The sequence below is a fragment of the Athene cunicularia genome, assembly GCF_003259725.1.
Source record: "Athene cunicularia isolate RWA chromosome 7 unlocalized genomic scaffold, athCun1 chr7_part2, whole genome shotgun sequence".
NCBI lineage: Eukaryota > Metazoa > Chordata > Aves > Strigiformes > Strigidae > Athene > Athene cunicularia.
The window spans coordinates 4,320,779-4,345,203 of record NW_020799108.1 but is presented as its reverse complement, the minus strand read 5'-3'; the positions used below and the strand labels follow the sequence as shown (position 1 = coordinate 4,345,203).

The following is a 24,425-nucleotide window of genomic DNA, read 5'->3' as shown; positions in this document are numbered from 1 at the left end:
TTTTTTTTTTTATAAATGACAGAAATTAACAGGTAAAAGAAAGCCACATGCCAGGACCTAAATGGAGGTGTGATTTGGAGCCACCTTCTGACAGCTGCCACAGGCAGGTCCCTGCATTCAAGCACAGGATCAAACTTCCTTTATCTTAGTAGTAGTTTCAAAGAACAGCCTTTGGAACGATGATGATAAACCGCAGTTCTGTGGAAATCAACAGCTTTAGACGCCACTCTGTTCTGCGGGTGCTGCCCTCCCTGGGCAGCCCCCAGGTTTGGCGAGGCCTCAGGCAGGCGCCGGCGGACCCGCCCGCCGCGGCCCGGCCCCTCACCCCGGCTACTGCCGGTCGAGGCGACGAGGCGCCAGGACGAGCACACCCTGGTTAAGCCTCCCAAGGGCCGAGAGCGCTCACCGCAACCCAGCGGCCCTCGGCTCCCACCTGAGCAGCGACGGCTCGGAGCTACCGCTCCTTTTCTGCCGATCTGAGGTACTTGCACCTCCCAGAGGCAGGAGGCCGGACCGCGCTGCCCTCTGTCAGCGGGGCGGCATTCTCAGCTTGAACGCTCTTCACTCTGCTCTTCCAGCCAGTGAATTCCCAGGGCTTATGCCTGCGTGGTTTTGCCCCCTCTACAGATAGCTGCATGCTGCTGCCCGGCACACAGCTGGTTCGCCGGCCTCTCCGCTGCCTCCGTGCTTGGGGCCACCTGCCCTCACGCTCCCTCATGAACCTCGGGGAGCTCGTTTCTGCCCTCAATGACTTTGCATCCCTCTCCCTGGCTGAAAGCTGGGACAATGTGGGGCTGCTGGTGGAACCAAGCCCTCCCCACACTGTGAAGACCCTTTTCCTCACTAACGATCTCACCGAGGAGGTGATGGAAGAAGCAGTGCACAAGGCGGCAGACCTCATTCTTTCTTACCACCCTCCTGTATTCACACCACTCAAGCGAGTAACATGGAAGACCTGGAAGGAACGGCTGGTGGTCCGAGCCCTGGAGCACAGAATCGGAATTTACTCTCCGCATACGGCGTATGATGCCATACCTCATGGAGTCAATAACTGGCTAACAAAGGGACTTGGTGAGAGTCTGTTTAAAAAAAGTTAAAATGGTTCATCATTATATGCTATCTTACGGGGGGGTCCTTCCCTCATTTTCCTTTCTTCCAGCTTTTACAAACATGATCTGAGGACTTTTTTTTTTTCCTTTTTTCCCCCCAGTATAATGCTTCTAAGTACCCTAAATGTATTTTAGGGAATTTATCTTTGTGAGGAATACCAGGTACAAACACGAGAGGACATTTTCAGATGCATGACTGTGGTCAGAACCAGTGCAGCATTGGTTGCAAAGTTTAGACCACTGACTTTAAATCGCCACCCTTAATTTATAAAGTGCAAGATCTCACTGTTTGCAAAGGACTTAAGGTGTCTGAAATTCTTTTAGACTTTTATCCCGTATTGTGCCTAATAGAGACAACAGGGCAAGAAGTCATCGCTTCTGGTCAGGGAGAATGGATTCAAGTGCAATATTTGCATCTTTTTGTTGCACCTCTTTAGCATATGCGCTAAATCAGTATTAGAATACTTATCCAGCCTTATAAAACAGCAATCTTGTATTGTTTTCTCAGGTGCCTGTACTTCTGTCCCACTGCATCCATCAACTGCACCGAGCTATCCAGCAGAGGGCACTCACCGGGTAGAATTCTGTGCAGACAACCCTGAGCATCTGGACACAGTGATGTCCAAAATCAAAGACATCCCAGAGATCTCCTGTCTAACTACTCTCCTTGCCAGGTATCTGCTTCATTCTCTAATGTTCTATTCTTTCTGTTGTTTGAAACAGTAAGTTGCTGCATTTTATAGTTGTAATCACTTTGTTTCTCTGTGCACTGCTGCTATTATTTTCAGCAGCATATGTAGAAACTTAAGGAATAATCATCCCTTCCTGATCAATCTATGTTACACTAATAGGTAACAGCAGCTCAGTCTAGCATCACATATATTAGAGGTAGCAAAGAGTATTAAGAGGAAATTTGATGAGGACGGTTGAGAAATTCCTGTATCTGTTTCTTCTGAGAGAGTAGACTAGACTAGGATAGGCTATTATAATCCCTTATTTTTTCCTTTCTCTGTAGTAGAATAGCCACTGGGATATAAAAGCTTTGTTTTATATTAATATGATTCTTAAATTTTATCTAGTTTCTTAGCAAGCACCAAGCATATCTTTCCTCAGGGTTGAAGGTGAGGAGCAAACACGAGTGAGTTTGAACTGCTCTCAGACAGCACTGGTGGAGGTGGTGGCATTATTGTCTCAGAACAGCCTTCTTTATCACAAGACCGAGATTGTCTTACTACAGAAGGTAACCAAATAATGTATTACTTCCAGTTAATGTATTACTTTTTTGAGTGCCCTGAACACTGAAATCCAGTAGTCAGTAGCATCACAGGTTTCCTCTGCTACTCCATCAGTGCTCTGAAATCCTGGCCTGTGGAGATTTCAAGCCATGCACATTTTCCAAAACAATGAAAATAATTCTGTGGGCTGGACTAATTCTTAAATCAGTTCCAATAACTAGTGTAGTTAGTACATTACATTTAAGAACATCACATAGATATTTTTTTTTAATGTTCAGAGGCATTCCTGAATGCCCAATATACTCATCATTGTACAGTATGGAAAGCAGTGCAATGCAAATTTATGGAGTCAGCTTTCTCACAACAATTTTAATTTATTTTCAGCCTCTTCTTCCCCATACCGGAATGGGACGTCTGTGCACACTGAGCGAACCGGTCTCTTTGTCAGACATAATTGAGCGTATCAAAAGCCACCTAAAATTACCCCACATCCGCTTAGCTGTGGGAATGGGCAAGACACTAGGTAAACAGCCCTGCAAGTAAGACTGTCCATGAGAACTAGTATTCCAAGAAGATGACGAGCGTGAGTGCGTGCATGAGTGTGTGAAATACTGCTGCCCTGGACAGGTTTACTTCTAAGTAGTATGAAGCACTGTTAAGGACAAGAAACAGGATTTTAGAATTTACAGGATACAATCATGCAAAAAGCATCTCATCTGTATTTCTGATTGGAACTTCTATATTAAGCTGTCACTGTGAAGAAGGGACAGCACAAGTTGAATTCGAGACATCCCTTTTCATAATTTGTATAAGGACTAAGACTTTTTTCCCTAGGATTTCAGACACAAATGTGTACCACTTCATTGTACACTCCATTTTGTGATTAAATGTTAAATTTCAAAGCATTTGAACATGTAACCATCCAGGTTTTAACAAAAGAGAAATAGTGGCAAAGAAGGTGAACTATCCTAGCTGAAACAGTGGGTCACCAGTAAATGTGGAGCAAGCATCCTCTTATCCCAGTTACCTACCATAATCTCCAAGGAGCATAGTGATTAGAATTTGTGAGAGTAAATTTGTTGAGAACTCTCTAACTAAAGAGACAGAAGTCACTAGAAGCCTCTTATACTATCAATTGCACTAAAAACCCCCAAACTATTTTGAAGCCTCACGGTGTAGGATTGCAGTGGTGCAACTCCACTTACATCAGCAGTAATTACATGGCAACATACTGTAAAACCTTAATAGAATTTGAAAACTGTCATGTGTCCCCTCTCTTTAGTGAATATAATATGTATGGAGAATTACATTTCCTGTCACTGTCACATATGTAATAGCTTGGAATCGGCAATCACAGCAAACAGGCAAATTTTTAATGGCATGGAGCAGCTCTCAGCTTGCATCATGTTGGTCTTCGGAGAGTTCAAAGTTAGGAACTAGTATATCTCAAGAGGCAAAATGCTGCCTTAGCAGCATGATTACTTGGAAAACTAATGATGGTGGAACATGAGAGTCCTGGAAAGAGTAACAGCCTATTAAAGGGTTCAGAAAACAAGAACACCTCACTAGGAGAAAGCTAGCCAGGAGCCAGCCTCTGTGCAGTAGTTTTCTGCAAACTTTCCTACCCCTTGAAGAAGAAAATCTATGTATCTTTAGTACACAGAGAATTCTGCTGTACGATTAGAGATGTTATAGGCCCATGACTTTCAGGCTGACAGATGTGTGTCTTCCTCCAACAAATTTACATTGGCCCTAAAATGGAGGTGGTAGTTACTGTGAAATTATAGCAATAGTGACATGAGGGCTGAACAGAGGGAAAGGACTTTAACTGTGGCCCCTTGTGTCCTGCAGAATCCCCAGTGAAGAAAGCTGCTCTCTGTGCTGGGTCTGGGAGCAGCATCCTGAAGGGAGTGGAAGCTGACCTCTATCTCACAGGTAAAAGATTGTGTTGCTGTTTCATGATCTTTATAAAAATAGTCACTAGAAAAGAAAAAGGAAAAAAAGAGGAGAGTTGACTGGCTGTTAAAAGATTTGGCCAGAAGGAATTACCTGTTATAACTGAGGAACAGTTATTTATTGGAATGACAGAATAACAACATTAGAGATCACGTGGATCAGAGGGATGTGTGGCAGAGCCACACAGGTTATTGGAATTAAAACACTGCTATATGTGCATTATTATTTCAACACAGAATCAGTGTTGATGGCAGTCTGTTGCAACCTGCTGTGTGTTTCTCCTTTGGCAAGACACACGGTACTTCCTCAGTTTCCTACAGAATTCCCTAATGGAAAATGGAATATAACGTAGTCTACCAAAGGGACACTTAGCGCATTATCGTCTTTCCCGACAGCACGACAGCTACTCCCTACAGGTTGTTCAATAGGCGCAGCCGGCCTTGCATCCTCTAGGACTTCATTCGGGCAAGTTCTTTGGTGAGGCATGTCCTGTCTCCCCCCCTTCCAGGCAGCCCTGCAGAGCTGACCCTCAGACAACCCCTGCCAAGGCTTCCCAGTGGCCATCCCCCATTACAGCAGCCCACATGACAGCCAGACAGCCCACTTCCAAACCACTCTATGCGCTCTTAGTTACTGCCTGATATGGCAGAATCTACCACGACTCAGAGAGGGCAAGGAATTTCTGTGGTTTTATCTCACTTGATAACTGGGGATATCAGCTCAAAGTCCTTCAAGAGGCACTAGAGTGTTCCATGTTCTTACACTGAGCACTGTTGCGTTCCCCCTGAGGGGCTCTATCCCCTGTTAAGTCTTCCCAGCCTCTAGTTAAGATTCTGTACGCATTGCAAAGAACTGGTTACCTAAACTGTACTGTTGGTGATCTACATGGTATTTTTTCCTTAAAATGGCAGGAGAGATGTCCCACCATGATGTTCTGGATGCAGTTGCCAATGGGATAAGTGTTATTCTGTGTGAGCACAGTAACACTGAGCGAGGCTTCTTGCCAGAGCTGCGTGACATGCTAGCTATCCATCTACAGAACAAAATCAACATAATTGTGTCTGAGAAAGATAGAGATCCCCTCCAGGTGGCATAGGAAAAAAAACAAAACGCAGGAGTGAGAGAATTCAGTCAAGAGTTTCATGGTATCCTGCACAGACCTATCCAACTGCAAGCTTAATGACAATGCTCTGAATTGGTTCGGTACAGAATGATTGTATTCTGTGTTCCCTCAAAATCTGGGATATATTTTGTCATCTGCAAGATAAAATAAATGCTTGGTTTGGGCTACAGAAGACTGATGTGCTCAATTACTGGGCTGCACTTGAATATATTTACTGTTACTGCATACATTTATTAGATACATTTGGTACCTGTGATACTCAAGGACTGGTTTGGGCAAGATAAAAACTTGACTTATCTCCAGTTTTAAGCTTACACAAGCTATTCTACCCTACTGCAGTTATGTCAGATTGTGTCAGTGCAAGTCATGATATTTTAGCCAATAAATTTCTTCAGAGTAGTTAATGAAAGGGTATGGATCACCCATTTGAATTAACAGATTTATTAAGACACCAATCATATGCAAATATAGAACACAGTGCAGGTATTTGGTACTAGCATTCAATTGCACAATCTACCATCAATGCAGCTTTAATGCTTTTTAATAGAAGGACTCTCAATTAAAAAAGCTTTGGAAGGTTAAAACTCAATTCCTTAACAAAGCTGTAAATGAATTTAATGTGCCTTCATTACTTTCTTTTAAAAGCAGTTTCTATAACTATTGTTCTTAATTACAGGATCACTAAAAGTGAACAAGTAGCATTTTTACCACTGATAATGCTTGGGTTTTATTTTTCAAGTTATTCTCTGTTGTGGTTTTTTTGAAAGAAAAATATCTCCCAGTTGCGTACCTTACCATCTCTGGATTATGTGCGCACCAGAAGAATATTTAAACAAAATGAAAATATTGCCATTGCAAATTTGTAAAGATCTTGGCACCATCCTTTTAAGTTAACATAAAGCACTGTCTTTACCACAAAACTGCATCTGTTTTGTTCCACTTAACTGTAAGTGGAAGGAGATGATTGCAGTATTATCTGAAGCTGTTGAGGCTATATAAAGGCCATTGTTCTTATCAGTACCACAAAGACCTCTCAGTAAGCTGAGGAACAGGAAATTGGAAGAATTTCTTCTTTCCCAAGGAAAGGATTTTAGGAGTGATTCCTTCAAATCCAGCAGGTCCGTATGATGAAAAGACGACATGAAAATACTACTACCTTAGGAGTGATTCCTTCAAATCCAGCAGGTCCGTATGATGAAAAGAAGACATGAAAATACTACTACCTTAGTACATACACAGAATTCAAGACAGAAGAGAATTAATGCATAGATGGGGTAATTGTCCAGAAATAGCATTAAATCAGGGTAAAATACTTTTAACACAAAAAAATTAATTCACAGTAATTTTCTTTAGCTTGCATGCTTGTATCACAGAATCAGCAGCAGCCAAAAACTGATTCAAACTTAACCTTCTCTTAGCAGATGGTGTGTTGTCTCCTGCAGCCATCCTCTTGGCCTGGATGGGCATCTGGTAGCCTACCAAAATTCTTAGCGGGTAACTCTGAACTCAGGATGATTATAGCACTTTATTAAAACAAATTTCACATCTAGAAAACTAGATGTAATTGCACTGAAAATGCACCATGGTATCACTATCTGTGAACGTTAGGTAGTGTCTTCCACATGGACTCAGAAGATAAATTAAATCTTGAGTTTCATAGGAAGTGTGGAGAGAGTCAAAGGGCTGCAAAACAGGATGTGGTTGCTGGTTAGCTACAATAATTGTTCCAAAAATGCATCACTTCGAGTGGCAGAGTTCTTTTTGTTGAACTCTACACCTAACTTATAGAACTTGGGTAAGACACAATGCCTTGGTCCTAGTTTTAGTGATTCTGATGGTAGCCCAAGTAGTCTTGGGCAGGGTCTGAGGCATTTTGCAAAGTTTTGGAATTGCAGCCTGTAAAATGCAGATGCAGGTGCTACCAAAAGTGAATGTCAGTTGGAAAATGTTCTTGGGGTGGGGAAGCTGGAGAGTACTGCTGGCATGTAACTGTTTTCCCCATCAGACTCTACAGCAAAAATTAAGTCCTATATTTGAAGAATCAAATTGTCAGTGGGTTAAGTAGATAACCCCACTTTTTCAATACAAACAAAAGTCAGACTGTAAACCTCTGTTGCTTCTGTCAGTGAGGAGTAGAGCAGGTAACTATTATTCCATGTGATGTTTTGGTTCCCTTCAAAAGCTATATACTGATATTAAAAGGCAGGCAAACTATTTTTAATTTTGATACCTTGCATGAGGATTTGCACAGATATTTGATGTAATAATGAAAATTAGGCTTTCACACAACTGCCAAGAAGGATCTCTATCTTCCTGTAACAAGATTGTGGAAGACAAGACAAGCTAATGAAAATTAATGAAGTATTTTATTTGATTGAACTATTACAACATTGAGCTGTAACACAGCTACCAAATATTACACATACAGAGTCCCTGAAGTCTGGCTGGCAGACTACAGCTGATGGAACTATAGGGCTTACTCCCACATACCTGAGAAAAAAAAGTGAAGAAAAGCTGTCAAACTTCAGCAGTCTCCCAGTCTCTAAGGGCTTAAAAAAAGGGAGAGCTTGTAAGTGGCATTTAAGGCCTCCTCCGGGATCAGTGGACACTCCTGATGTAAAAAATACATACATACAATCAAGCTTTTAAAAAATAAACAGAAAAACTTCACAGCCTCTTCATATTCCTGGATTGCAACTTGGAATGTAGATGAAAAGAAGCTGGATCCTCTCACCCTCACCAACAGGCAATGACTTCAGTCCATCACAATTTTGATTATCTAAATCTTATAAAAGGATCTGGGTTTGGGGCAAGTCCTTCAGTTCTATTGCCAGAATTTAATAAGTTCCCCACGGTGTCCCACAGCCACTAGTTCCTCCTCTCCTCAAGCAGTCAAGGCAGGTCTCTTAGCATTCTAAATCTTGGCTTCTTCATACACTGGAAGCTTGTCTAACTGGTAACAGAGTACTTGCAAGCACTCAGTTGAGAAAAGCTGCACTAGTACAAACTAAAGCTCTGACCATTTAGTGATTTGCACTTCCCAAGTAAACTGCTCCAATCAAACCCTCACGTCTGGTGAGGTAGAGAGCAGAAGGCACAATCTTACCAAGTTTTTCTGGCTTTACTTAAGGTTGGCTGCATAGATACGAAGGCAACATCATCTGAGTTAAAAGACAAAGCAGACAAATCCAACTACAGAGCAAGAGATGCCTTGCTTACAGAAGTCATCATTCCAAACTACCTGAAGTAGTTGAACAACGAGCATTGTTCATTACAATTATTACATTTCACTGAGTAGTCCAGCAGCCTTGGAGTTGGAGGGAGAGAGATCCCTCTAGCAGCCCCTCTCCAGCAGCCCTTGAGAGCAATTGCCATAGATGCTTTGAGAATAGAGAGACGTTAGATATCTTCATCCTCTTTCTCTAAGAAGTCGGCCAAGGTACTGTCATCTACAGGAATTAATAAGTATTCCACACCATCAGCTCCCTGAGAACAGACATGCATACACATCCTGTTAACACCAGTGCACAGTGCAATGCAAGCCACTAGACAGCACTGCAATGCTAAAGTTGATTTGCAGTCTGGGTGAGAGCTGGCCAGCGTTCAGAACTATGTTGCTAAAACCCAGGAATGTTTCACTAGAGGAACACTGGAAATGCACAAATACTGAGATAAGTCAGTATATGGAAAATCTTCTGGTGGGTTACGCTAGTTGGACACTACACAGCTCCTCAATTCTGTGTTCTCACATCTAGCACTGCTCATTATGAGGACTAGCCTGCATTCTTCCCTTGTGCAAATACAGGGAACTACTGGAAGGAGACTGGCAGGCTGCAGTTACTTCTCATGGTCTTCAGGAAGGAGACCTGTAGATTGCTGAGTAACAAAAGCACACTGCATTTTTACAGGCCCCTGTTCATGTAAAGGGTGTTGACAAACTGGAGGCATGGAAAGAGCTGCAATTACAGAAGTTCAGCCCTTTGCTAGTTCCTAAGTGCTTCAAACAATACAGACTCACTGTGAGCTCTAGAGTGGTGTCTTAGGGAGCAAGAAAGCATGTTTTTTGTTTAAGGTGGCTGAATACCCAGAATTATCTTCTTCCCCCAACTCACCCGCTTGGTCCGGATGAGCTTGTGGTCCCTGAATTCTGTCAGCTGTGCCCTGAGCGTCAGGTCACTGTTCACAAGGAAAGCCTCCCGACACTGCTGGTAGAAGTCTTGGAAAGACAGGCCTGCAGACAGAAAAAGGCAAAACCAAGAAAGTGAAGTGGTAAGACTGTCATTTTTCCAGGTCTAACACCACATACTCTCTCCAACTTCAAACTGAGCTTTGTCTCAGACCACAGTTCTACAGTAATATCACTGCTTCTTTCAAGTATACAGCCGAGCTAATATTTCAGTAATTAATGTAAATCAGCTGAATTAACATTCCAGTCACCCTGTTTGCTTAATGGAATTTTAATAGCACTTTAAATGCACTTCCCAACATGGTTAATCTCTCTTAATTTCCAACTCCATTATCTTCCAACTTTCTTTACCATTAACACGTTACTCATATCCCCTGCAGCACCTGTTAAGACAGTGACAGAACATTCCACATGTATCTTAGAAAGCAGGGACACATCAGAAGTCACTTAGAAAGGAGCAGCATGGGAACACAATCTCCTGTCTTTCCCTGGTCCTTTTAAGTGTTGGTTATGCAAGTTCATATTCTTCCTTTATATTAATTTTTTTAACTCCACAGTCCCCTATGGATGGTCTCAGACACATCTAAACATCAAAGCAGACAACAGTAAGAGGAGGTGTGCTGGGATACAGTTAATTTTCTTCACAGTAGCTAGTATGGGGCTGTGTTTTTGATTTGTGCTGAAAACAGTGTTGATAACACAGGGATGTATTAGTTACTGCTGAGCAGTGCTTACAGAGAGTCAAGGCCTCTTCTCCCTCTCACCCCACCCCACCAGCGAGCAGGCTGGGGGTGCACAAGGAGTTGTGAGGGGACACAGCTGGGACAGCTGACCACAACTGACCCAAGGGCTAGCCCAGATCGTATGGCATCATGCTCAGCATATACAGCTGGGGGAAGGAGGAACACAGGGATGTTCAGAGTGATGGTGTTTGTCTTCCCAAGTAACCATTATGTGTGATGGAGCCCTGGCATTCCTGGAGATGGCTGAACACCCACCTGCTGCTGGGAAGTGGTGGATGAATTCCTTGTTTTGCTTTGCTTGCATGTGCAGCTTTTGCTTTACCTCTTAAACTGTCTTTATCTCAACCCATGAGTTTTCTCTCTTTTACCTTCCAATTATCTCTGAGCAAGCAGCTGGGTGGTACTTAGTTGCCAGCTGGGGTTAAATCATGACAGGAGGTCCTTCAAACCAGCCAGTCTATTGACCAGAAAGACAGGCTGTGCCACTGAATCTCACTGAGCCAACCATTACAGCACTGCTGTTGCCAGTGATGTAACCTGCATAACGAAATCCAGTTGCTGCTGTGACTGAGCTGGCAACGGCAACACTCCAAACAGATGAGAAAAGGTGGGTACGTACCTGCGTAAGATGGGTTGTCCTTGTTCTTCAGCTGGTACTGAGCAAGCAGTCTGAATATTCCCCTAAAAAGGGAAGCGGAAAATCAAAAGGAAAAAAAAACCAACACAAAACACCCCACCGTTTGAAAATATAAACTGATTTTCCCCTCATGACCAGGACTTTGTGCATGAATCTTATCACTGGACACAGCTTGCTATCCAAACACTGTTCATTTAAAGTAACCAACCAGTTGGAACCAAGGACCTAACATCTTCGTCTTGAACACTCTTGTTCAGAAAACAGGGCCTGCCTCCTGCTAGGTGTAGGCCAGAGTAAGGACTGGATCCTCAGCAAGTGCTGCTATCAAGTATAACAGCGTCCTACCTGGCATTGAGAGTGAGACTGCGCAGGACATGCGTTAGGGAGCTCAAAGCCAAAGATCCAGATTGTTGTACTAAAAGTGAGTTCTCATAAGATGTTTCTTCCACATAAGGACTAAATGTGGTTGTTTCATACCAAAGCCAGTTGTAGAGGCTTAGCTTTGCCTGATCCCACACTAGACAGAGAGAAAAGAAAGAGCTTTTCTAAGGTGTTAAACAAGCAATATTAAAATGTACTTGGTTCTACTGTAGGATTTGAGAAAACAATGTAGCCTTGTGAAATTCACAATACATACACCCAGATACATGCAGTTCAAACAAGACAAATTCTCTGCAACAAAACATTTGCACGCATCCCTTTTTCATACCAGTTTCACAGATATACTGTAAATCCTTTCAGAGTCAGCAGTGTGCAAAGAACTTCTGGCTGATAAACAAAATTGTTTAGATGCAGTGACAGACATAACATCCAATCTCCATTTCAGTAAGTCTGTAAATCAGTGCCAGAAGCTTGGAGTCTATTTGTATATTATGATCAGTGACTGGTAGTTATCAGTATCTTTATACAGTTTTGGTTCAACACAGACACAGTCCCACTTGGGGCTTCTAGCTGCTAACACCATACATACAATACCAGATCTATTTTGCACATCAAGAGTAATATATAAGCTTATGAAACATGCTCAGCAGCCCCAAAGTAGAACACAGATTCTTCTCTCTTTGCGACATCAGGCCCAAGGGGACTCACAGAGAGGAGCATTGATGTGATCGATAGAAGCAATGAGGTAAATACTAGGCAGAGAGGATAACTGTGCAAGGATCTGCTGACTTCTTTCTCCTCTCAACATCTGGCTGTCCAGGTTATGAATGAGGACATAGAGCTCTAAAGATGAATCTGCAAGGTCAGAAAAAACAGCAGAGAACCAATCAAAGACACTGCACACAAAATGGTTTCCCATTCCCAGTGCAGCCTAAGACAAGTCTATTCCATTAAGGTCCATATTCATCACTCCAATACCAAAGCACTTTCCTTGCACAGCTTACTTTGATCTTTAACCCACACTTGGTGTTTCTGAGCACCTAAAAGGCTTTTTCTCAATTCACTTAATCAGTTCTCATCACAGTTACAGTTCTTTTGTTTGTTCAGCTGCTTGAGTTACATGACCAGGATCCTTAAGCTCCTCCTCACACAATGAAAATGCATTTTCTGTTTAGAGTTGGATCCAAAGCATACTAACTTCATCTGAAATCTCTCCCACGGAGTCCTCAAAGGAAGTTGCAAAGACTTAGCTCGGATAATGCAAATAGTAGATGTTGCAATTTCTGGCTAGCTTGTTGCTGTTGTACTTACCCCTGGGAGCAGCTGTTTCCTGAGTCCAGAAACAATTCTGGAACAGAAGCAATTTTTTGTGCAAAAATGCTTACTTAGCTGCCAATGGAAACCAAAGATTCCTCAGACTTCCAGTGAGATCAGCCATAGTGTACTACACAAGACCGATTTATGTATATTCAGGTGGGTACCACCTTTAATCAGTCTTTTTCACTTAGTCTACCAGAAATACTCATAAGGTGATGATTGAAAACAGAATGTAAACACTTCAATGCCCATGCCAGGTACAATTAAGATTCCATGGCAATTTGTGTCTTTATACACAAGCAGTAAAATGGACACTCAAAAAGGATTTAGCAAGCATTCTGTGTGGCAATACCTGTTTAATTTTGCTTTTGAAGCCAATTTTAACGTGGTTGACACCACTGTCCTTTATTTCACCTTAATGTCAGTATTTGCCTATATTAAATTTAAACGTCCATTCCACTAAACCATGTAAATTTAAGCCTTAATCCATCTTATACTGAAATTTATGGAAAGATCCACAGGCCGTGATTTTCCAGAGGAGCTCAAAGGACTTGGTATCTGTCAGAAACTGTCATGCCAAATTGTTTTCAAGTTCTTTGTTCTGTTTTCAGTGAGGTTTGTATCAGATTCTCAAAAAGCCACTAAGAACCATCTTCCATCATGTAGCTGGAGTTTACCTATACTGTCTTCCACAAGGAAATACATGGCTACAGAAACATTGTGTGTTCACAAAGGCACTGTGCTAAATGCAAAAGAGACGAACATTTCAGTTTGTCAAAGGGTTAAGGAGCCTCTGTCTTTTTAGAATTGTCGTGCCTTCCTCCTTCCCCTTCTACAGAACTTAGTGTGTGAAACACTGACTGAGGTAACAGCTTGGGATCATGCAAATACATACTCCTGATGCATATATGTCTTCATATATGTGGCATAAATTACAAGCAAGAAAGTACACTAGCTACAATAAACTAAGAAACTGTAACTGCACATATTGAAAACTACAAGGAAAGAAAATGTCCAGACTCTCCTAACAGTAAGTGGACTCTAACATTTCTATGAATGAAGTTAGTCATTTTACCTTCTTTAAACTTTTTTATGATGAATTCAAGTTGGTCAGGGGGGCTGCGGAAGGTCCCTATATGGTTCAGTACATCCTCTGTGATGGAGTTGAGAATCTGAAAAAGAAAATAGGAGTCCCTTTTGAAGGGCTCTGGCACCAAAGGACCTAGTGCAGAAAATCTGAAACCGAGCTCTTGACTGTCATGAGGGAGGTAATCTGGTTTTTACCATCAAATCCCCAAAACAGCGAACATAAACCAAAAATTTCTAACCCTTTTTAAAACAGTGGCATAAAATAAGGCTTTGGACTAATGAGTATCAGTTAATGACAGGAATTAGTGCAATTTCTTGGAAAACACATGGACTCATTTCTTTAAACTCTTAATATAGAGATAGGAACTGCTCTTCATTCAAGAGTCTGCTGCTACTGAAAGATTTTAGAGGTATCTGTAACACAGGATGATTAGATAAACCCATAAGCTTTTCCCACACTTACAGATCTCAGAGTGATGCTGGGGAAATATCCATTAACCACAAGGTGAACAGATTCCTGGAGCACAGAGGTACGAAACTTCTCTAACAAATCACGCTTTGAGCCCAGTCCATAAAGCACAATATTGAAACCCAAGCTGCAGAAAAGTGAGCAAATACACTGAATCAAAAAAGTACAAGTCCCTTTTTGGGTTCATACATTCATGAAGCAAAATGATCCATTGCAATCTTGCCTCTAAAAAAGTTTCATGTTTCAACACCAGGTTTACCTTCAGCTCACAGCTGACAAACAAGGATAGCTGCAAGGAATCTGAGAAGTGGCACATGCATCCTAGTAAAAGCCTGGAGGCCCACACACATAGCAAAACATCTACAGGAAAAAAATGGTATTGTCCAAGAATATGAGACTAGGTCTGCAACTTCAGTTAATTAAAAGTAACCAGTATTCACATTTGCCCCCTCACCAGTGACTGTATTAAACTGTTTACCATGGGTCACAGCAATTACAAGAAAAAAGGCAAGCCTTCATAGTGGTTTTCTACTCTGATTCACAGGCACAATTTCAAAGCAAAATTAAACTATTCTTATATCTCTTTTTTATCTTAATTGTTCCACAGAGAAAGAGGCAGGAAAGCATAAAGAGAACATGACAGGCAATCACAAAACTCTGTTTAGTTTTGAGAAGCAGGAAAAGCATTAGCTTGTCCAGACAGTGACCAGGTCACTTAAATAGTACTGGGCAAAGGTAAGGTGTTCAACAACTCCACTCAGATCACTGAGGCAGAGAACTCTTGCAACTCTCCAACTTTCAAAGCTAATGACTTTTTAATATGCTCTGTCACTCCCTATGGACCACAAATTTCTTTATATTTCATTCCCTTGCAAAGCTTCCAAGGAGCTTTCTCCTCACTAACATCTGCTCCTGGCTTAGCACTTAACTTCAGAGCTGGTGGCCTGCCTTCTCTAAGGTACTTCACAATCTCACAGCTCTCTATAGTTCCCCATTTGCTTTCCTGGATGCTTACTCTTTTCTCCCTTCCTTGAAGATACACACAAACCCAGATAAAATTTATATTGCTAACGTTTCCAACAGCATTAAGGTTTCTTTGTGCCTAGATCATTAGGTACCATAGGGACTCAAAGTTAACTGCTACATCACTGAGGATAGCCACATACTGAAGAAATTGGTAGTAGGCTACTCACTACCAACTATGCTGCTGTAAGGCAAAGCTTATTGTTCACAAAGAATACTTGTCATCATTCATGTTCCCTGTAAATGGGAAAATTTACCATAAAATGAATTTACCCTTTGTAAATGCCCTCTAGCTTGGTTTACAGGGTCACAGACAAACTAGCCAGGCAGGATGCAACCTCATTTCACTTCACACATTCAGTTCAAGGAGTTCGTCTTGATAGATATGATTTGGTATAAAGGAAATATTGTACTAAATTAATATCACCTAATTTAAATTTAAGTAATCAATCAAAGAAAAAAAAGGCACTCCTTAAGTCATCCACAGGATGTCGTTGACACGAGGGTAAGTTTAGTGGCAGTGGCAGTTTACTAGACTTCTTCAGTGATTCTCATTGGATACTTACTGTAATTGCAGCATCCACTTGGAGAACAGACGTTCATGTTGCTGGTTTAGCTCTTTAATTTCAGCAGCATAGGCAAGGGGAGCTTTTTTCAAAAGGTCATGCAGTGTTTGCTGTGTTGAGAAAGAGGTAAGATGACAGTCATTCAGAGATAAGAGAAAACAAGACATATTCTGGAGTCCTTACAAATAGCCCTCTAGTATGCTTTCTAGCTAGGGAAAATAGTTTTCCCTGGCAGTGCACTCAATTCGTATTTTTTTCCATGAAGACCCCTCTAAGCACACTTTTGCTACTGGAGAAACAAAGCTGAGCTTAAGTAACCTTATCATGGGAAATGGCAGCCAGACTAGGACTAGAATCGATATCTCATTGTTTTCTCTCTTCCTGCTGAGTATGGGAAAAGCACTAGTGAAGTAAGAGACACACTCAGCTTACACAGAACTAAGCACTGTACCAGGAAGATAGCAACATTTCAACCCTGCTCACAGGTACAAAGACTTCAATCAACATTCTTAGCAATGGTATAGGTGTTCATTACTACAAGAGAATGCTTACAGACATCATCTTAAAAAAGAAATACAGAAGAAAGGAATCATATGCAGCTGACAGTGGTATGTAGAAAGTATTATTTCAAAAGCATCAAAATTAAAGGATTAATTCAGCTTTAAAGGCATGCTAGGATGTTGATGTTTAAACAGTACAGTAGCACGACAAGTGGCATAAATTCTACACTGGCCAAGCTTTCTCTTCAATTTTAACAGCTTTGCTTTCCACTCCCTTTCAACAGAAGACAGTTTACTCTGGAAAGAACACAAAGACATCTGCAATATATCAGACAAACATAAAACATTGTAAGACAGAACTGCTAAGCCTTCAGTTTCTTTGAAGCCAGCAGTAGGTTTAATACTGAAAGCCTTGATTTCCTTCCAGAGTTATTATGAAAGAACTTGTTAAGAATCCAGATGTTGCTCTGGGTAGCAATTCCAGACAACAGCAGGCATCAGGCAATCAGCATACATGCCATCTTTTAAAACACAGATAAGTGCAAAAAACAGTCATAGGCACAAGAGCCTGAAGTATTTTACATGCTTCCCTGGCACCTGTCTGAGTACCAGTCTCTGTAAGTGTAACTGCGCACTTTGAACTGTCTTGTAGAAATGGCATATGGAAAAAAACCTGCAATAATTCACAGTTAAACCATTCCAGTCTGCTAGGAACTGGAAGGGGACAAAGTGCATTTCACAAACTAGGTGACAACATTTAGAAGTGTCCCAGTTCTGCATGTGGCTTGACCCAGTAATGCTCAGATGAAAAGGGCTCTCTCCATTTCTTCTACACAAATAAACAAGATGGCTTGTAATTCCCTGTAGCATTTCACTGATAAAAATGCTGGTTTGGTGATCATATTTAAGGTAGGTCTATACAGCTCTGCTTTTCTCTCTTCTCTCCCCCAAAACAAATTTTAACCTGTTCTGGTCACCTGATAGTGCCTTCTCCCTGCATTTTCCCTACAGTCTCAGGTTCAAACATCTGGGCACTGTCCGTGATCAGAGCAGCAGTAGGAGGCATAGTGCTTAAAATGCTACCTAAATCAGCACTACCACTGAGAATGTAATCAGCAGAAATAAAGTGAACATAGCAACATCAGGAAATTCTGATGAGGAAAATCTTCATCAAAGAAATCAAAAGCTCTGAGGGTTGTGTGATTCACTGTGAAGCATACCTGATTCAATCTTCTCTTCCGCAACTTCTGCAGCGTTCGGTCTGAAGTGAGCACTTTGGAACTACTGTGAGCTTCAAAGTATTCCTCCACCAGGTTGCCCTAAAAAGGGACAGAAAGATCAGCCACAGCCCTCCTGCTATCAAGTTACCCCTCTCCATTCGGATCCACAACCATGTCTGAAGATAGCCAATATAAGACACAGAGCAAGGATGAATAGAAAGCCAGAAGGTATTTGCAAAAATGGTTTCTACAGTAGTGTTCTGCCAAAGTTAACCTAGTCAGGTGGTTCCTTCCTTAACACACAGAAAAGAGATTCTGAGAGAGCAGAACACAGCAATAATTCTAAAGGGGTGTGGGAAGCCCTGGTGCTGAAAGGAAATCAGACAATGAAACTGACCACCAAGCCAGAACATAACACTTGCTTCTTTTGGTGCTACAGGAGTCAATTTCTTCATCCTTTCTCAGTACAAGGTCTTCTGCTTCATGGACATCTTAGAACTTCTCCTTCTGGAGCTGCTCACATGCCTGTCCAACAGGGATTGCTCAGAAGTACAGCAAAAGCCAACCCAGCTGGTTTGATTGAAATGAGTCTAGCAGGTTAGGTGTGGTCACTGACAGCTTATTGCCACTAAACATCTCTTCACACTTGCTAGCTCAGGGGTATATTTTCTGCATACTCACCATCTTGTTCTTATTTTTTTTGGCTAGGGTGTTTCTGGGAGGAGGTGTAGATGCAGCTTTAGTTTTTGCTGGGGTCTCTTGACCTGATAAAACAGTGCTAACTTCTTTCTGGTCTTCTTCATCCTCCTCTGAGCAGGAAGCAGAATATTCACTCTCACTTTCTAAATAGGGATCTGGAGCTACAGCATAAATTTAAGGTTAAAAGCTAGCAACAACTTCTTACACATAACACATTTTGCAACATCTCGCTCTCTCACATTCTCTAGATGTTTTTCAAGCATATGATTCCTAATATATTTCACAGAAAAGTACAATCAATGCTTAAGAGGACTGCAAACACACATAGCCATTTCTTTCTCAGTTCTAGGCTCACCAATTCTGGCTTAGTAAAACTTGCCCCATGATACCAACTAAGAAACATAATCCTACCATAAAAGGTGACTAAAAATGGACAAAGGAATTCCCTATTTCTCTTAGCATGTCTATGTCAGTTTTTCCAAATGCCAGTCATGAAACTTGAGTATCTTCTGGGTCACACTCTGCTAGAAAGGTTTTGTAAAAGACCTCTGTTAGCAATGTTGACTGAAGAACACAAACAGTATCTGGCTCAGTCTGGGTCTCTCAACACAGAAGAAGAAATAAAACATGAAACACCACACACTAAACTCTCATGTGCATTCATTCTGAGCACATAGAGCCAACCAGTTATTGGAAATACTTTACCATAAATATCCCAGCCATCATCAAAAAGTTTTATGACTTGGTTCAAGTAATTGTGCCAGACTTAAGTGTCAACATAGGTCAGATTACTGAGAGTTTTGTCTCTTCTGATCATATTACTGAAGTTCAGCAACTTGGTGTGTCTAACTTTTCCACCCCCTACCTAAGTAGCAATCTGTTGCAGGGAAAAAGTCTACACCAACTTCCTTAAGGACATTTCTACAGTCTGCAGGATGAATCACATTGCTTCAGTCAGACTGCTACTAAAGGCAGAAGCCCACCAGAAGAAACACTCAGCTCTGAACACAGTGCCTCACTGACTGTGGGAGCTGACTGCAAAGGTTGATCTTCACCTGTTAGCCTCTTTCTGAGTCTGTAAGGTGTGGTAGAAACAATTTCTTTCTTTTTATTCTGTAACAGCAAAGAAAAAACATTCATTAGAAGAAGAAACATATACCTCCTCAAAACAGCCCTCTGCCAAGCAAGGAGTAGAATCAGGTTACATTTCCAAGCTATTTCAGCCCACAAGAAACTGGCAAAGCAGAGGCAGTAAGTATGGAGAGCTATTCAGAGCTAGAAGGGGACAGGATCAGGTTCCAAAAAGGGTCTTAATTCTTTCAACTCATGTCCCAAAATGGAGGGTAGAAGACCATGAAATCTCCAACCAAGATGCCAATCTTGGGCCCTCAGGAAGAGTCAAACCGAAGCAGTGACAAATTGGAAAAGTTTCAGCTCCCTAGAGCAGTCATCTTCCACATCACACTCTACTCAGTCATTTGGAAGTTCACTATGAAAACAACTACCAGAATGACAGAAGACCACCCAGAATACTAAGCCCAGAAGAAGTACAGCAAAGGGAACCCAAGCTGCCTGGGCTCATCAAGTTGCAGTGGCATATCTTCCTTACATATGTGTAGAGCACACGGTCTTGGACACCAGATCAAGTCTGCAATACTTAGGAAACACTTTTGTTAACCCTGTCAAAGTGGATGTGAAATCACTAAGGAGTGAACATGGCATCCCAAAACAAGCATATCCCATTCTGGAACCTTATACCGGAAAAGCTGTGCACACGTTTCTAGTATGATGCTACACCATTTCAGAAAGCCAACTGTTTCATAGCACTCTCTTTATAACCATCACAACTGGCAGCTCTGGACTGTAACTCTCCGTAACATCACAAAAAATAACAATCAACTTACATCCCCTCCATTATCGCAATTTATTTTTTATAAACAAGTGCTAAAGTAAGAAAAGGAATAGCACCTCATCTCCAATTCCTGTTCTAACAGCACTCCTTACAATTAAGGCTGTTTCTTACTTTGGTGAGAAACTGGAAAGCTATGATTTTTATTGCATATTAAGGGCCTAACATGCTTATTTGTGTGATGGAAGGAAGTAGTGTTCACCCATGCTAATTAAGCTATCAAACCCACTATTTTCCCACTGACTCTAAATCTCACAGTCCTGATTAATGGTAGCTCTGGTTCTCACTTGAGTTACTCCTGTCCGGTTGGATTAGGAGAGACATCTATACTGTGGATGAGGCTTTTCAAGGTCCCTCCTTTCCAGAACTGTAGTAATTGGCCAGTACAAGCTTTAAAAGTGAAGAAAAAAAACGGACAAAAAAACCACACACAAAAAACCCCAAGCAAGGTAGAGTCATCACTCACCCTCTGCAGCACTTTGTCTGAACTGGTATGTTCTGCAAAGCAAGAAACATCATTGTTCAAGCTACTGCACATTTTCAACAGTGGCACAAGATGGTCCATTAGAAAAACAGGCATTCACTATTCAAAGGTGCACTGCACCGGAATATCAGCTCTCCAGGTGGTTAATTCTATGAGGGAAACCTCTAGTTCCTCACAGGTAGGCAAGGAGAGAACAAAGACAGTCAATGCTATTACCACAGAAGACAGCTTTGAATTGTGGTCACAGCTTTGGGAGGCCATCAGCAAGAGGGAAGAGACTGAAAAATGAGCTAATGTTCTCTCCTTGAGCACATCGGACTCCATTTCTGAGCACAAAGTAACATGCTCTTGCCAGCGTTGACACTGCAGTGACTTCTCCCACCTGTATTTCTCCCTACAGCACTGGGTGCTTGAATTTATATAATAGTGTGAATTTACAAATGAACACCCACACAATCCAACCCATTTGGTGCTCAACACATCAGCCCAGCTCATAACTCTCTCAAAATGCAAGCATTTCTGTTGAACACAGAGGAAATCATTAAGTCTCAGCAACAGATGAGAGAGAAGTTCCTGTTTTCTCTACACCAGCAGGGCAGAATAAAGATGTGACACCTAGGTGAACCAGAGGCCACGCATACCAAAGCAGTTCATCTACAACATTAAGCTGACTAGAATACTCAAGCATGACAGAAGTGGCACTCAAGCATCCACTCCACCATGCAAATAGAAACATAACCCTCATTAACTCAGCTGCAGTTCACCATAGCATCACAGGACTTACTGTTGTTTTGAGGGGCTTTGGCTGTCTTGTCTGGGCACTTGGAGTGATCAGGTGCAACACTCTGTCCTGGTGTCTGGGCTAATTCAGATGCTGTAGGAAACAGGGGGAAGGGGAGAAGTTTCATGTGTCAGGTACAAAACTCCTACCTCTGGATAGTCAGCCATGAACCCATACACCAGAAACACTAAGTATTCATTTCCTAGCTATTTCAGGAAGTGCACCAGATACCTCCTTTTTTTTTTTTTTTTTCTAACCCTAATGGTGAATGTAATCCCTAAGAAAGATTTTTCAAAGTCTGAACTCTTCAGTTAATTCATTTCACAAGTATAGCTGAGGCAATGGCAAAGCACATTTTACTCCCTAGGAGACCACATGTCTTCAAATCAGAGCAATGTTTGCTCATGCTCACTTAGTCCTTTAAAACTGCTCAACTGGACATCGTAGAGCATCAGGTATAGCAAACACATCAGTTCCCCACGAGGTGGGTTCTTGTATTCTGTTTACCTCTTTCTACTACTTATCAGCACAAGCTGAAGTTGAAGCACTGATCTGAATATGGAAGACCCCCATATCCTGCTAACAGTCCCTCAAGAAAACCAGCCTTCCATTGTATGACTTGCCTCAGTTTCCAGCTGAGTCACGGATCCAGGAGGGAGCACCAGTGAAACCTACCCTGCTGCAGGAGGTTTAAGAAACACACAACTTCCCAAGACACAGGAGAAGCCCAGAGGATAAGTAAATAGGCATGGAAATCAGTTTCTGTATAGTGATACAGAAGGATGACCCCCTCTCTCTTGGATCATCCTTTGTAGGATATGTCAGTAGCTGTGACAACAAACCCTAATGAAGTTCAAGTGGTGCTGGGTACACAAAGACCCTTCAAGTAAGAAGAAACGCAGTGGCAGCAGTGCTCAAGCACCTTATTTCAACAAGAACAGCCCACGCTCTCCAGAACTGCCACTTTCTGCTTGCTTCTCCGAAGTCCACAGTTAGCCTAGTAAGCACACTCAGACACCGAGTAGGAGAAATTCCCTGACACAGAAAACCTTTCTTTGACTCTTTGCTACATAATAAGTTATTCTCATATTCTTCTAAGTTACACAATTAAAACATCTGCCATCCTTTGGCACTTATACACACATGTTCTCCCAGCATTAAGAGACTTTTAGATTTTATTACGTGTTTAATATCTGGGTTTTTTTATCCCCACCATGCCTTTGCTTTGTCCTAGCCCTGTTCTTTTGTTTCTGAGGAAGACTGATTCAGAGCCAGATAAAAGCTACTGAAATACTGCAAACATACCTTTTGAATAAACAGAAGTGACAAACTATGTTAGCAGAGTACTCAAAAAAAACCTATAGCCCGACTAAGAATGAAAGAAGAAAGAGGAAAACATACCCAGCTCTGCCATTTTGCTGGAGCGTTTGGGAGTCTGGAACGAGTAAACTTCACCACCACTTACACTTGAGCCATTTCCCATTGGATCTGTCAAAAGAAATGTTACTTATAGCTATTTAAAAAGCACTGGTATATTCCCAACCCAGGGAAGATGGAATGCAACATTTTACTATTTGGCTCAAAGGACTCTTTATACTCCATGTTATGAAATAAGTATCATAATAAAATCCTAGAATCATTATCTTCTCCTCTACCTGTTACCACAAGCACAGCCAGAGCTGGTCAGCCCTCAAACACAATTTCACGAACATTGTACAACCTTGACATCGCAAGAATCTCCTGAAGTCACAGCTGTGTTAGGTTTTCCCCTGCGAATACCTTGGGTACATAGTCCAAGAGCAGCAACATAGTTTTTCTCTTCCAGGATCTCCTGAGCTTCGTCATCTGAAATATTCTCAAGCTTCTTCACAAATCTCTTCACACTGCCCACCAACTGAGTCTTGTTCTTCTGTACTTTCATACCTAGGATCGTAATAAAAGCTTTAATGTCCTGCTATTTCATTATTTCTATTGCAGTAGTATGCAGCTACCCCATTCAGAGACCAAGCTCGTGTTGTGCAAACTACTAAACAAATACAACACCGAAAACATGCCCCACTAAAAAAGCTGGTCTGTGCCCTGGCAGCCAGCTGACCTTACAGCCGTTAGTTTGTCCTTTACCACAAAAGCCGGCCCCTGGAGTCCATGAGGAAAAGATCCTAATTTCAGCACACGCCAGCTTCCACAGTTTGGGAGGAATAGCAGTGACTCGCATAGAAAAGCATCAAACTGCATGCAAAGGGATGGTGTTTGGCATCCCCTATCTACCTTTAGGAAAGGGGAGCAAGTGGAAAAGACCTGGCCTATAGGCCATCAGTGCACTCATCGGAGAATTTAGGCTGAGAGACCTCTGGAGACCATCTGTCTGACCTTCTGCGCAAAGCAGGACCGACAGCAAAGTCTGATCAGGGCGCTCTGTGTCCTGTACAGGCAAGTTTTAAGCATCTCCACAGAGGTTCCAAACCTTAAAAGCAGTCAAAACTGCAGAAGACGACTCCTGTAGCAACCACCTCGAAACTCTTTCCAATTTGATTCTGTAGACGTTTCAACAGGTCAGGGGTTGGGAAGTTAGCCAAGCTATTTGTGCCTCCCCTCCCAGGTTGTTACCCACACGCTGCTGCTCGGGGAGCTAGGATGGAGAGCTAGCATCCACACCACCTGCAGCAGAGGTAGTGACTGAAATAAACCACGGAAGAGACAGTCGGAGGGAACTACGCTGAAGGCCTCGTCCTGCCTGCAGCCTGGCCAAGGCGCTCAGCCGCCCCGGGTGTGGGAGAAGGGCTCCCTTCCCGGGGGCCGCCGCGGCTGCTCGGACCCCTCTCCCAGCGCCCCGGCGCAGGAGCGGGCGCTGCCCCGGGCCGGCCGTACCTGTGTACTCAGCAATGTGCTTCAGGACCTCCTCGTCAGGCACGAACTTCACCTCCAGTGCGTCGCGGCCCTGGCCCCCCGGCCGGCTCATGGTGGGGTTTTTTTTTATATATAGCAAATAAAAGCTACC

At 42.3% G+C, this 24,425-nt stretch overlaps 2 protein-coding genes across 8 annotated transcripts; one reads left to right on the top strand and one right to left on the bottom strand.

Moving 5' to 3' along the window:
* The first annotated feature begins 100 nt into the window (after positions 1-100).
* Positions 101-17,675, top strand: NIF3L1 (NGG1 interacting factor 3 like 1). 7 transcript variants are annotated; one of them, XM_026853167.1, is made up of 7 exons: positions 101-481; positions 628-1,071; positions 1,618-1,783; positions 2,223-2,349; positions 2,729-2,867; positions 4,196-4,279; positions 5,212-5,604. In XM_026853167.1, the coding sequence occupies exons 2-7, from the start codon at positions 636-638 to the stop codon at positions 5,394-5,396; spliced, it is 1,137 nt and encodes a 378-aa protein (XP_026708968.1). In that variant the 5' UTR covers positions 101-481; positions 628-635; the 3' UTR covers positions 5,397-5,604. The 7 variants fall into 7 exon arrangements, with proteins under 7 accessions (XP_026708968.1, XP_026708967.1, XP_026708973.1 ...); XM_026853166.1 differs by having other exon boundaries at positions 579-1,071; XM_026853172.1 differs by lacking the exons at positions 101-481; positions 5,212-5,604 and adding an exon at positions 17,588-17,675 and having other exon boundaries at positions 510-1,071.
* Positions 7,659-24,386, bottom strand: ORC2 (origin recognition complex subunit 2). Its single transcript, XM_026853164.1, has 16 exons — positions 24,296-24,386; positions 23,207-23,350; positions 22,829-22,915; positions 21,431-21,520; positions 20,629-20,660; positions 19,309-19,366; positions 18,236-18,414; positions 17,555-17,653; positions 15,835-15,944; positions 14,240-14,372; positions 13,763-13,859; positions 12,079-12,225; positions 11,335-11,506; positions 10,972-11,033; positions 9,536-9,654; positions 7,659-8,909 (listed from the first exon to the last, which is right to left on the bottom strand). Exons 1-16 carry the CDS (start codon positions 24,384-24,386, stop codon positions 8,823-8,825), a joined length of 1,707 nt encoding a protein of 568 aa, XP_026708965.1. The 3' UTR covers positions 7,659-8,822.
* Between the last annotated feature and the right edge of the window lie 39 nt (positions 24,387-24,425).